This window comes from Hylobates moloch, unplaced genomic scaffold, assembly GCF_009828535.3.
Source record: "Hylobates moloch isolate HMO894 unplaced genomic scaffold, HMol_V3 SCAFFOLD_2, whole genome shotgun sequence".
Classification (NCBI taxonomy): Eukaryota; Metazoa; Chordata; class Mammalia; order Primates; family Hylobatidae; genus Hylobates; species Hylobates moloch.
Window position 1 is genome coordinate 33076179 of NW_026652277.1, and position 14864 is coordinate 33091042.

The window sequence follows — 14864 nt, forward strand, 5'->3', positions numbered from 1 at the left end:
CTGGTGGGAAGGTGCTTAGCTACAAACTGGAAACACCATTCTCGGCAGATGGTTTATCTTGAGATTTATAGACATTCTCTGCCCTAACAAAGGTTTAATTTAGATGGCTTCCTGAAAAATGTAGTTGTAGTAACAAACAAAGTTATACTTAAACCAGGATATTTCAGTATTGAAAAATGTAACAGCATCTTAAAACTTTATAAAAGTAAATATATTTCAAAAAAGAATTTGTTTCTTAAAATAAGACAATATGCTTCAATATTTATGCTTCAGGATATAGGATGTTACCCTGTAAGGATATTTAGAATAGCCTCAAATGCAATTTAAGAGTTATTTTTAAGCAGGAGAGAAGACTATTTGGGGAAAATATAAAGTGACTTGAGCGGAATTTGCATTTGACTCATGTTCAGCATGCTTTTTTTTTCTTCTGTAAATGTTGCAAATATTCTTGGAGATTTTACCTCATCAGTTATGAAAGGGAGATCATATCTCTGGAGAGCAGTGGTAGCGAGGTGGCTGATGGGCCCTTCTCCTGCTTCTGCATACTTCAGAAGACTTGGGATGCCTTCTGGAAGCAGGGCATTCTTCAAAGCCAGCAGATACATCCTGGTGTCCTCTTTTTTCCCTGCTTTTTCAAGTCCTCCCAGGATTAACTTCTTAGCTTCCACTACTGCCTGAAAAATCATATACCTTAGATATATACATGACCATACATTGAAGAAGACTTGAGCAAGACTGGCTTTATTCTTGGGTTCAAGAAAGCAACCTACAGTTTTACAAAGTTTTTCATTGGTTGCTTGACTGAGGCACACAGTGGAATAAAAGCAAACAAGTAAAGCCTGATAAAAGTGTTTTGCTTTTTTTTTAAAAAAATACATATGCTAATACATTTTTCAGAAGCAACAAGTATTATCAATAATGGGCATATTTCATTTTGAACACATTTTGAATATATAAGGCCACTTTTTAATTTCATTGTGATTGGTTATTCAAAAAACTGCTCATTCACTGAATTGCTAAAGCAACAATTAGATGGAGGCTTAGTGTCACCATACACCTTTCCTTAAGTAAGAACTTGGGTGAGACCTCTTAGAGCTCAACCGTAAGGTCTGGCTCTAAATGTTTTAAAAGTGCTTGTTTTCACTTAATTCCAAATTTAATTAGTGCTTCAATATAGTTCGAAAATATTTCTTAAGTACCTCCTATGTGGTAGGTACTTTACTAGGTACTTTTCAAATACGTTCTATAATCAGAAAAGTCCTTTTGTCCTAGTCTGAGAAAAATGGGGATTGAGTGTAAGTTAATAGTTTAATGGGAAAGCAAAGTAGAAATAGGGACATCTGGGTTCTGGTCTTATATTTGCCACTACATATGTTTTAGAGGCTTCAGTTTCATGTTTAAAATAAAGAGTCTTTGGATGACAGTCTAGGCTGAAAAAAGTTTTTTAAAAATAAAGGGTTTTAAGATCTAATTCATCCACAGGATTCATAACCTCTGAAATTAGGCTACAAGCACACACAAACACACACACACATAAACACACACACATACACGGGGTTGGGGAGAATGGATGATATGGGGAAGAGTGGAGAAGTATTAACAAAAGGCTCCCAATAGAAGGAAAGATGCTAAACATCACACTTAATCAGAGAAGTGACATTTCTCAACTGTCAAATTGGTGAAAAATTCAAAAGTTTGCTAACATATTTTGTAGGTGAGACTATGGGGAAATAGGCCTTTTCATAAATTGCTGATGAAAGCCAAAATGGTACAATTCCTGTGGAAGATAATCTGAGAAAAACAAACAGAACTGCTTTTTGACCAGCAACTCTATCCCTGAAGCTACATCTCAACAATAGCAAAAATCTGTGCCTGAGATTTTTCGCTTCAGTATTATTTGTAATAGCAAAATAGAGGAAGCCACTTACATGACCATTCATAGGAGATGTTAAATAAAACATAGTCCATAGACACGATGGAGTACTAGGCAGTTGTCAAAAGGAATGAAAAAGATCTCTATGTAGGGAATATTTTCACGATATATTGTTAAGTGAAAAATGTAAGATACAAAAAGAGCCATGGAATAGGTGATTGAGGAAAACATCGACGATGAGACCTCTCTCTAATAGTATTTTTTTTTTTTTTTTGAGACGCTGGAGTGCAGTGGCGCAGTCTCGGCTCACTGCAAGCTCCGCCTCCCGGGTTCACGCCATTCTCCTGCCTCAGCCTCTCCGAGTAGCTGGGACTACAGGCGCCCGCCACCACGCCCGGCTAATTTTTTGTATTTTTAGTAGAGACGGGGTTTCACTGTGGTCTCGATCTCCTGACCTCGTGATCCGCCCGCCTCGGCCTCCCAAAGTGCTGGGATTACAAGCGTGAGCCACCGCGCCCGGCCTCTGATAGTATTTTTAAAACACAGTTTTGCCTTTTGAACCACATTACTATTTCACATGTTCAAGAAATAAAAGTAAATCAACAGGATGGAAAGTTATCAAAATTCAATTTAACCAGAAACAAATGAAACTAAATGTCTATCAACTTGATAATATGACTAAACAGAAGAGAATGAAAAAGAATTAATCCAAGTAACTTTTGAGCATAGAACTTTGTGTACATGCGATGGAATATATTCTAAGGACAAAAAGAACTGTAAAAGTCTTGAACTTTGGTTAGTTTTCTGTAGTAATACCAGTGTAGCAATTCCAAAAATATATTGTGTATGTTTTAGAATTGAGCAGGTGAATCAACATATTGGTGTTCTCGAAAACCACAGTTGTCACAGTGGGAGAAGGAAAATATAATGATGAAATGAGGGAAAAAATAACCCTATAGTGTTGAATTAGAATTAGAATTAGAGATAGCAGTGGGAACTCACAATTTGGTAAATACATGTATTTTTTTCATTGTAAGAGACTAGTTGCAATGGCACTCAAGTAATAAGAAGTAAAAGTATATAGAGGTAAAATGTCAGATGTCTGCAATTTACTGTCAAATTATTCAACTAAAATAAGACAGAGAGAGATAAAGCAAAGATGAAAATACGTTAACAACTGATGAATCTAGATGAAAGATATCTGGGTGTTCATGGAATTGTACTATTCTTACAACTTTTCTGTAGGTTTAAATTTTGTCAGGTACAAATTCAGTGAAAATAAGGAATTAGGATGCCAGGAGGTCAAAACATAAGCAAAAGACAAACATAAAAAAGAAACATGTGGCATAGTACTGGTTGTGCACTTGTCTGGCTGCCATTCACACTGTCACAGGACAGTAGCTTTTATGCTAGTAAGTTCTGAAAGGCTATAGAACTACACAGAATGGCAGGTTCCTTTTACACAGCATGCATATAGTGTGCCCAGTAGCTACCTTAAATTTGTGCGTATTTAATATAATACATAATTTTCTTTCCTTCCTTTCATATATCCTTGATTTGGGTAAAAGGTAGATGAGTGTTTCACAGCAGAAAATTCAAAAGAAAAACTGAACCTTTACTACAGTTGTTCTGTAGTAAATTCACTATGGCCAAATTTCATTATCCTCAAAGATGAAAAAAAATGTTTGCTCAAAAACATTAAGAAAATTGAATGCCAGTGATAGTAGAAGGTTTGCAGCTACCTTCAAGGTAATTTTAAAGATGTGATGAAAACCAGGCTGTCCATTATCAGAAGAACTTTAAATTTGATCCTTTGCTCTGTTTCCTTATGCTACATGACTTTCCTAGGTAACCCCAGTCTCTTTCAAGGTTTCAGCCACTCTCTATTTCTGACCCTAACTTCTCTCCTGAGCTGCAGGAGAATGTGGACACCTGCCTGTTGGACAACTGAGCCTGGTGACCCAAAGGATTTTGAACTTAACATGGCCAAAACAAACTAATAGCTCTACTCTCCTCCCACCCCCAAACCAGGCTGTATAAACCTTACTTAAGTGGTTGGCATCACCATACACGTGGTAACCTCAACTGAAAGCTTTAGAGTCACCTGGATTCTTATCTCTTTCTCATTTTCCACATCTTATCAGTCACTAAATAAAGTGGCCCTTGAATCTATCTCCCCTCAGCCCTCTGCCCCTACATTAATTCAGACCTTTACTAATTCTTGCCTAGGTTATTGCAAATGCTTCCAGTCAGATCTCACTAACTCTAATCCAGTAAACAATCAGTCCACACAACATCTTGCTTCTCTCTTAATAAAAAATCTGAGTATGTCATTCATCTGCTTAAAGACTTCACTGTTCTCTTCTTTCTGTGGAATGAAGGCCAGACTCCTTAGCTTGTTATTAATGAAGATCCGGCTCACCTTCTATCTCTTTTCCCATCTTTCCTGTGTCTCCATTGTCACTTATCTGCCCCCAGAAACATACATATTTTATGTTCCAACCCCACAGAATTTCTCACTGTTCCCAAGCATACCAGGCCTATTTTGACTTTGGGCCTTTTCATACATTATTGTATGTCTCCTAGAAGGTCCTTCATTCCATACTTTGACCTCTTCACTTAAAAACCTCTTCTAGATTAAGTGCAAAAATTGTTATTTTGGTGGAAACTTCTCGAGCACACTCAAACAGAAAACGTTCCTGCATCTTCTGTATTGTCTGAGTACTTTGTTTATATTTCAATATTATTTATTTGTTTATATTTGATAAACAGACTAGGAGTTCTTTAAGGATGGTAGAATATTTCATGTATCTTTATATTTGAGGATTAGCATCATGCCTAGCACAGAGTAGATGCTCATTAAATACTGCTGAACAGATCTTTTGATATGTGGGTTTTATCTTTAGCCAAGATATTTAATACACAAATACCTGAAGTAAATCAGCTACTCAAATAATTATGGAAATTGAAAAATATAAGAGGTCATGCTTCCCTAATATAAAAATAAATTTAATTTCTGCCAGAACTTAATAAGTTAATACTCAAGCCTTTTCAGTACTACTGGTTTTTAGTGATCTTTTTCATACTTAATGTATATTCTAGCTTTGGCTTGCCTCTTTTGGGACCATTTGGTTTCAAGAACATTTTCCCTACTATTTTTAATAGCAAGCACTTAGTAAGTAAAATGATATATAGTGCTGTCTGAGGTAGAAAAAATGCTGATGGGACACTGGCTGTATAATGTGGACAGAAAAAAATACTATGTTTTTATATATTTAGCATCTTTATTTGCATTATAGAAAGATGGGCTGTGTTAGACGTTAATCTATTTTGGTTTTCCATATTTAGTTAAACTTTAAAAGTATTTTTGCTTTTTGCTTTTTAATAAGAAAGATGTGAAAATTGATAGTCCACTCAGGCAAGTGGAAAAGCTTTAGGCAAATGAAATTGAAAATAAAATATAAAGTTCTCTGTGATTAGAAGTAACTAAATTCCTACTATCAAAACTTAAAACTGGAAACCACACTTACTTATAGACAAAGTTCTACTCTAGGAGACAGCCTTAGAGTCTAATATTTCTCTGAAAACAAGAAGTATATCATACACACCATTTAAAACTGAGTACATAGTGGGCACTCAATAAAGTATATGGGTAGGGAGGTTATTGTACTATTCACTTTTTAGTAAGTCTTTATTAAATATTATCTATGTACCAGGAACTGGTGAGCAATTGGTGTTGAAAAAACTGAGATCCATTTCTTCATGGAACTTACATTCTAGTGAAATAGAAATATACAATAAACATAATAAATGACTGAATTTTAATATATGTTAGATGGCAGAAATTGCTATGCAAATAAGGTAAGTAGAACAGAGTAAAGAGAATTAGGAGTGCCAATAGTAGGCAGCATGATGAGTATCAAATAGGATGATGGTGTAGAATGATATAATACATGAGACTGGATTTGCACTTACTTTGAGTTTGCAGCCTTCATTCTGACACAACTTTCTGACAAGTGTCCCAATGATGATCATAACAGTTTCTCTGATGTCACCGCTCCCAATAGAACCTTTGAACTTACTCTATTAACCAAACAGGGATAAAACAGGTTACCAAGACATTTAAATATTTCCAAGGAACACTTTTAGTTAAAAAATAAATACATACTTGGGAAAGTATTTTTATGTTTCTAGATTGCAAACTCAGAATTTTGCTTTTGAGACACTTACACATTTGCTATGTAGCTTTGAATTGAAGAGTTAATCCCCTTTTCAGGGATTTTTAACCTGCGGTACAGGGAATTCTTAACCCTGGAAGTTTATGGATTGGATTCATGGGTCAATGAACAAAAAAAAAAGGGAGTGGAAGGGTTATAAAATTTTATGTATGAGTAAAAAGGGGCCTCATCACTTTTATCAGATTCTCAATGGGTACATTTTCCGTAAAGATTATGAACTATTCCACTAGATCATAGGTAGTCAAGTGCAATTAGACAGAAAACATTCTTGGACACAAGAGAAGTCTAGCTTTTGTTTTCAACATAAATCTTTAACAGCAGAAGAATTGTATCTCTTCAGTGTAGGTGTATTAAATATCATGAGAATTTTTGAAGTCAAAACAAATCTTGTAAAATTGATTACTGAAGCATAACCTAGATTTCTCCCCTCTGAAATTCTGTCCTATGCTATATAACATGATAGGTGAACACAATTTTTAAATTTCCATATAGTTTATACTATTTATTGAAATTGCAAATAAGGCACTAACTGAAATAATTTATTGTACGGCTAATAATTAGTGGATAGAAAACACCCCAATTTGAATATGAATACTCAGCAGTCTCTAGTTGATAGCCTTCATTCTGATCTAAGAAACTTTTAATTACTGTTAATATTCTTAAGAAGTTTCATAGGAGTTGAGGGTCTTTATTTTCTATTTGACTTACAACGAGGGCTCTCAGGAGTTCTTCATTGGGATGAGAAGCAAATCCACAGGCATAGAGAAACCTCTCCTGGAGGATAATGCTACTATCACTTTTGAAATCCAAAAAGTCCAAAATGGCTTCTAATGAGTCTGAGGTCTGAGCAGAGGTGACAGCATCCACCAGCTGAGGTCTATAAAAAAAGGCATAATCATGGTTATCAACGTTTAGGGGAAGGAATACTTAAAAATCTCTACCATTTACAGAGTCTCTATTGGTTTGAGTTTTCTCAAGAAGTGATTTTTTTTTAATTTGAACAAATGAAAAAATGATTAAGACTTTCTCAAAAAGACCCCTCCCCATTTTATTTTAATTTTCTCCTTTAACGCCCCTCTCTCTCACTCAAACAATGTATACTCAGAATATACAAACTAATTTTACTATATTAATCTAAGCCAAGTATAATTTGGAGATTTGTAAGTAAAAATTATATAAATACAATTATAAATTAAGTTCAAATTCTTTCCTATGTGAGTAATACATAAAAGCTATGAGTCCCCGAATTTATTCTCTTTCTTTGATTAGCTTTGCAAATACACATATTTCAGAAGTGCCTAATTGAACTAAAGCAGTATTATTTGATGGAAAATCTTTTAACCTTAAATCTAAGGGGAAAGGTTTTCCTCTCTTTAAAAATAAAAAAAACCATCATGGTATAGTTCTATGTTTAACCACAATCAATATGTGTGAGCAGAATGGAACCCCTACAGGAAAACTCTAGTTATATATTCTAGTCATCAAAAATCTTTGGTTTTTTGAGCCTGGGACGGTAAAACTTCTAAAAGTAGTTGTCATACTAATGAACACATGTATGTAAATATTACATACTACATCTATACAAGCACACCAGACAATGTGACATGTGCTTAGTAGTTTATACTTTTAAAAAAGATGTACTATTTTGATCATAACAAAAACCTAGTGAATTAAGCTTAGATAACTAGAAGACATAATACTTATTGAATTTATATTGTGCAAGCACTGTACTAAAAATTTTATGTGTCTAATCTCTCTTTAAGTTCTTCATCTGTAAAATGAAGCTAAAGTGGTATTTACCTCAGGATTGTTGGGTGGATTAAATTATGTTATCGCTGTAAAACATTCAGAAGAGTGCTTGACATATAGTAAGTGATTGATAAATATTAGCTGTTATTAGTACTACCACCTCATTTAATCCACTGAACATCCCTGTCAGTTTAATATTAATATTCCCCTGTACATGCTAGGAAACAGACGCAGATATACCTAGTCATTTGTTCAAGGTCACATAGCTGGTAAATGGCATTGCTAGGATTGAAACCTAGGTTTTTCTGACTCTGGAGTCCACGGTTTCTTAATTACATCGATGTTTCTCAAAGTGTTTTCCATGTTAACACTAGTCTTACAAAATGCTTTAAGAAAAGGGATTTTCAAGATCATGTGTTTTAGAAAATATTCAAAACTTACCAGAATATTATCTGATTAAAGATACTAAAAAATTCTGCAACAGAGAGAAATTAACAAGGTTTCATCCAGTTTTGCAAACTCAGTTGCTCACAGAATCTTTTCCTTTTTGCATACCTGTTAACTTCCTGCAAATTACAGGATACAACATATAGGCTGTTTGGGAAATGTTACATTCCACCACCCTTCCTCTCACTATCCTACAATAAATAGAAAGAATTATTATCCCTATTTTACAGATGTTGAAAGTGAGGCTCGGAGAAGCTAAATATAGAAGACTTCCTTGGCTATGTGTGGTGGCTCACGCCTGTAATCCCAGCACTTTGGGATGCCGAGGCAGGTAGTTCACCTGAGGTCAGGAGTTTGAGACCAGCCTGACCAACATGGAAAAACCCCATCTCTACTAAAAATACAAAATTAGCCGGGTGCGGTGGCACATGCCTGTAATCCCAGCTACTCGGGAGGCTGAGGCAGGAGAATTGCTTGAACCCTGAAGGTGGGGTTTGTGGTGAGCCAAGATTGCGCCATTGCACTCCAGCCTGGGCAACAAGAGCAAAACACCGTCTCAAAAAAAAAAAAAAAAAAAAAAAAAAAGACTTCCTTTTTTTTGAAGGATATACTATTATTGGAGGTCAGAATTTAAACTAGATTTTCTGATTTTAGTTCATCTTAGTATCCTTTCTATTACACTACACTGCATGTGTGTTGCATGTTATATGGTTCGATATTGTGTAAATAATCTGATTTATAAAATACATCATGCAGTCCTCCAAATTATTGCTGCCTTAAGATTTTTAGGATACAGATAATGCTAATAAGGTTTAGTGTAATCTCTACTCTAAATTAATACCTAATTATTCCACTTTTATTCTCAGTAATTTCTGCCTTTAATGTTAAGACAATGCCTATGTACTTTGAGAGTGGTAAAACTTTTAAAGAATCTTAAAAATATAAAAAATAATGTTAAGACAAGTCCCTCTACCAATATATTTTAACATGCTGTAATTAAAACAGAGCCTGATAATTTATGATTTTGCTTCTTTTTCAATTTCTGGTTTATTTATTTTTGAAGAGAATAACCAACTTTGGTTAGTCATTTGGAATTCCTATCAATTTTTTAATGTCCTTAAGGCAAGTAAATAAATGCAATTGAGCATAAACAGACTTTTCAGAAAAAAGCTGCAATTTTCCTCCTGTTGGGGAATTCAGTTCTTTGAACTCAGTGACTGCTACTGCTGTGTGTGTGTGTGTGTGTGTGTGTGTGTAACTTGGCTAATTTCCACTTTTGAGTATGTTAATGAATGTTTTTCACTGTTTGTCAAATTAATTGGGCCTTGTTCTATATCATCAATTAGGATAATTGGTATCATAAGCTCAATTTGTATATATACACAAATTTTGTATTATAGACTAAAAATACATTCTATTTAGAAACAGATGCAATGTTTTGGGGAAAGAATTAAATCAACTCTGTTTATTACACATGTAAAATGGATCATAGTTTCACCAAATATTAAGTAATGTATGGATTTATTTTCTCCAGATTCTTTTCACTGTTCGCCTCAGTTCTCAATTTTCTACATAAAACATAGTCCAACTGGCTCTTTAGTGAAATCACATTTTCAACTGAAGAAGTCAAACCTTTTTTGTTGTTTTCTTTTAAATCAACTCAAATCTGTTCAGGTGTCAATTAACAGCATGAGGGACACAATTTCAAAAACGAGGCAGCACATGCCCCACGATGTCATGACAAAGCCCTGCCTTCACTTATCTATGTACCAGTCTAGTCCTGATTTAAACTCATAAACACAACAACATGTTTATTCCAAGTCCCTGCTAAAAATCTGCTATTGTATTTCTGGTCAAGTGACCATTAAATTACTGCACTGTGGCATAACTCTTTGATGAAAATGTAGTACAAGAAAATAATTGTTTTGGAGGTGGGGCAGTTGCTTTAAAAGGGATCTTTCTTACTTCAAAAAACCAACAATCCAGAAATGTTTCTGACAGACAACCCCACACAAAGGTTGGGGAACTTACAATACTTCCTTGTTTTCCATCTTTAGGATTTGAAGGATCTCTTCTTTCTTCGAAGTCCTGAGGTGCTGAATGAAGGCCAGGAAGTTTCTGACAGCCTCGGCCTTGGAGAGGTTGTCAGGCTGCAGGTATTTCCTGGTGGACTGCCAGTGCTCCAAGAGCTGTAAAACATAAACTGCAGGCTCATACCCCACTCATAACTGTGAACATCCACATTTACAAAGGGTGTTCTCCCTGGAATAAAATGTCCCCTGTGTCTGAAGCAAAAGCAGCTTTTCGTACCTTACCTCAATACATCTGACAGTTCCCTGCCCATATCACACCCCTGGGACTTCCATCCACTCTGTGTACCATTCCTCTGTAGGAGGACTGTTTTTGTCTATTCATATTTAGCTTGAAGATCCTAGGGCAATAATTAACTGGTTTCTGGGTATATAGGTCATTTCATGGATACACCAAGGGAATTGTATCCGAGGCCAGGCTTTGACTACTATAGTGCAATTTAAATTGTGCAGAACTTTAATTAACAGCAAAATATTTCAGAGATAAAACAATGAGAACTGCTGAAGAATTTCATCAGGTTTCTAATTTACCTGCACCTCACTGAAAATCAACTTTTCGGTGAGCTCCCTATTCTCTCTCTTTATTTTATTATTTGTATGAAATTCAATGTTTTGCTGTTGCTGAGGTCTAAATTATTCATTTCTTATATCTATGTTTTTTAGAGTAGCATTTAGATAAAGGTAATTCTCACACACACTAAGTTATTCTATTGCGATTTTAAAAATAGTATTAGGTTGTCACAAAAGTAATGGCAAAAACCACGATTACTTTTGCAACAACCTAATAAATAGTTCTAATTAACAGCATCTCTCGGCTTTGAAACTAACTGAAGAATTTATTTTTCATACTTTACTACTTTCCCCCCTAGTTTTATGAAATCCTATCAGTGACTTCTAACTCTCTAACTCTATAGTAATAACTTGCTGCCAGTTTTTAAATTATTCATTACTTCTAATAAGCAATGGATCTTTTTTTTTCTCTTTTTCAAGTGCCTTTTAGCTATCTAATCTTAAGAAGATATTCCAAGTGAAACTCCAGCTGCACTTAGCTAAAGATTTACTGGGTCATTTCTGAAGCAGAGAGCATATCAATATGAATTCAGGTGTTTTTATTTTTGTTTTACTTTAAAGAGCTGCAATAGAATTTACAAAAGCAAATTCCTCAATGACATAAATAAATCCTTTTCTATAATAATTAAGAAATATTATCAAAAATCTTAGATGGCTCATAATGTTTAATATCTATGAGAGAGAAATTAATAGTGCAGAGCATAAGAAAAGATTAGTTTTATTAGCCACCTTCCTAAATAATTTCCATCTCATACAGCATTAGAAAATTACATTAGATCATTAAATGACATATGGAAAAAAAAAACAGGTAAAAGAAGAAACAATGTTTGAAAATGATGATTTTGTGTTTTAAAATGTTTCGTTTTTCCTCTAACTCAATTTCAGAAACTAATAAGCAATTACTGTCTTGTACTTTAAGCAAATTATGGAATTACATCTTGATGATTTCACTTTTCTGAACACCAGTAATATTGAAGGAAAGAGCATCTTCCTATAGTTACACACAGAGCATGAAGCCAGTGGTTTGCTCTTCTGACAAGAGATTACAGATAAGGAAATGCTGGATGGTAAGTCATTTCTCTGAATGTATATCATAACTGATTCATGCAATAAAAGGAAAATTTTCTTTGTTGGATTAAAAATGTTACAAGATGATCTACACTTTGCCCTGGGGATGAGATATCGCATTTCTGACAGGAATTGTAGGGGAGACTGGGGTAAATAAATGTTTCCTAATTTAGGCAAAGATCCTGGTATCCTTTTTCAGTCCTTGCAGCAATAATCAGAACACTGAGGCCAGTAAAGTATGTCACCTGTGGACAAATAACTATTATGTGACAGAACTTTCAAGGTTCAGCCTTTGTTCACGTTCTTGATACCATATGCTTCCCCCTAACTTCATTAAGCCCTCTATCCTCCCTGAATTCTAGATGTGACTTATTAAAGGCTGCCCTTGAGTTATAACACTTTTTGAGAGGAACGAATGGTAACTATTTGTTAATTATTGATGTGTCATGCACCATGTCAGGTGCATATTGTGAGACTGCTTTCATCACAACTCTGTGGTAGCTGGTAGTTCTTTAGAAACTGTCTTCATTGAATGAGTTGATGCTTTCACTGGAGACAAAATGAAAACAGAGTCTGATGTCATGATTATTCCCATATTTGTCTGCACTTACAGAAGGACATCCTTTACACTGGCTCTGGAAGACCTGCCCCACAATGGGAATGGCCGTGTACTTTGAATCAACTGCTTTGATTATGGCTGCAGCCTGCTTTCCAGACATCAGTCTTGGGCCTGCTTCGGTTGTCTTCAGCTCTAATTTCTGCCTGCATAATACCAAAAGGAAATGCTATATTATAATCATTCTTTTGAGTGAACAAGATACTAATTGCTATTCTTTTGGCAAACAAGATAGTAATTTACAAGTTGTATATAGCCATGTCTTTCAAACTGTGATATCTCCAGAGGTAACTGAAAGCTCATTATGAAGTCTTTCTGGAGCGACGATTATATTAAAAGATTTGAAAATTTAAGTTTGGATTTTCAAAATATTATGTCAACAGTATACAGGGAAGAAAAATTGCCTGGATGATGAATAAGATATGCAATGTCAGCTCTTTTGAATTTAGCCCAGCTTTCTGAAAATTATATCGTCAATACAACCGCATGTTACTTATTAATCAAGACAGCTAGAAAATCTTATTTTCCAAAAATAGTCTCAACTATATTTTTGTCTGACATGCTCTTCCAGAACCTGTCTGTCATCAAAAGGTAGGGTCTATATCCCTCTCCTTGAACCGGGGTAGGACTCTGTGACTGCCTCAACTAATAGAGGAGACTGAAAGTAACACTGTGTGATCTCTAAGGCTATGTCTTAAAAGAGAATTCAGCTTTTCTCTGGCACACTATCAGTACATGTGCTTCGGAGCCTTGAGCTACTACATAAGAAGTCTGACATGAAGCTGCAATGCTGAGACGCCACAGGGAAATAAAGATAGTTGCATGAGGAGCCTCAGATGTTTGAGTCTTTCCAGCCCATGCACCAGATACATGGGGGAACAACCTTTGAATAGTTTGACTGTCTGCAACTACATAATAGATGCCTAGCAAGGCCAAGGCAAGCCTGTAAATTATGACAGAGAACAGTACAGTGATTGTTGCATTTTATACCACTAAATCTGGGGTTGTTACATAGCAATGGAAATCTCATAGGCCTGATAAGTTATTTAAAATATTTATTTTATATGAAAATATAATAAAACACTATAGATATACCAGTAGTATATGAAGTAGAATGCAAAATTGTATTCCAGATGAGACTTCTATAAAATTTCAAGCATTTTAATGAGGCATTTTTACTACTATTTTGCATCTATTTGGTGCTAATATTAGAGCTACTCCAGAGAAATTTTTTGAGAAGCAATGGCATAAGGTATAACACATTCACTGCTAGAAAACATTGTTTTCTGAATTAAAATCTGAAAATAACAGAAACTCTAAGATTTAAAATTCTAGTTCTTAATCCTGTTAGAACAATTCTGTCCAGAGAATGGTCTTCAAATGATAAACAGGCCTAAATATTTAAGTTGCATAAGTCATATCAAAAATTTTGTCGCATCTCTTTACTATGGAACTTTTTATGTTTTTTAACAACAATATTGTTTTAAAAACTCTTAAAGAGAAAAATTACAAATGCTACCACTTTTTTACCTTAACATTAAAAACATTTGACAGAGAAATTAGAAAATGAACTAGAATGAATCAAGTAGTTTGTCTTTTTAAAACTTAAAACCTGTTCAATAAATAATTGATTTTTAATACAATTTTATTTAAAAAGTAATTATTTACCATGTGCCATGAATTGTTGTAGATGATGTAAAAAATAAAGATGAACAAGATATAATCACTATTTTCAAGGAGCTCACAGTTGAAATGAGGAAGCACAATAAATACAGTCATGTGCTGCACAAGGACATTTTGGTTAATGATGGACCCATGTACGAAGGTGGTCCCACAAGATTATGAAGCTGAGACATTCCTCTTGCCTAGTGACATCATAGCCGTCCTATCATCACAGTGCAAAGCATTACTTACCTGTTTCTGTCAATGCTGGTGGTAACACACCTACTGTGCTACTGTTATATAAAAGTATAGCACATGCAGTTACGTACAATACATAATACTTGATAATGATGACAAATGACTATTACTGATTTCTGTATTTATTATACCATACATTTTATTATTATTTTAGAGTGTACTTCTTCTACTTATTAAAAAAATTAACTCTAAGACAGCCTCAGGCAGTTTCTTCAGGAGGTATTCCAGAAGAAGGCATTGTTATCAGAGGAAGTGACAGTTCCATGTATGTTATTGCACCTGAAGACCTTTCA

At 34.7% G+C, this 14864-nt stretch overlaps 1 protein-coding gene across 3 annotated transcripts in view; it reads right to left on the reverse strand.

Moving 5' to 3' along the window:
* Window positions 1-14864, reverse strand: part of MTTP (microsomal triglyceride transfer protein) — a 49046-nt gene that overhangs the window by 16567 nt on the left and 17615 nt on the right. For all 3 annotated transcript variants that reach the window (XM_032163690.3, XM_058429660.1, XM_058429664.1), the window contains exons 7-11: window positions 12647-12797; window positions 10339-10496; window positions 6820-6988; window positions 5849-5956; window positions 462-674 (exon numbers count right to left, since the gene is read on the reverse strand). In XM_032163690.3, the coding sequence (XP_032019581.1) occupies window positions 462-674; window positions 5849-5956; window positions 6820-6988; window positions 10339-10496; window positions 12647-12797 (799 nt within the window). The remainder of the gene's footprint in view (window positions 1-461; window positions 675-5848; window positions 5957-6819; window positions 6989-10338; window positions 10497-12646; window positions 12798-14864) is intronic.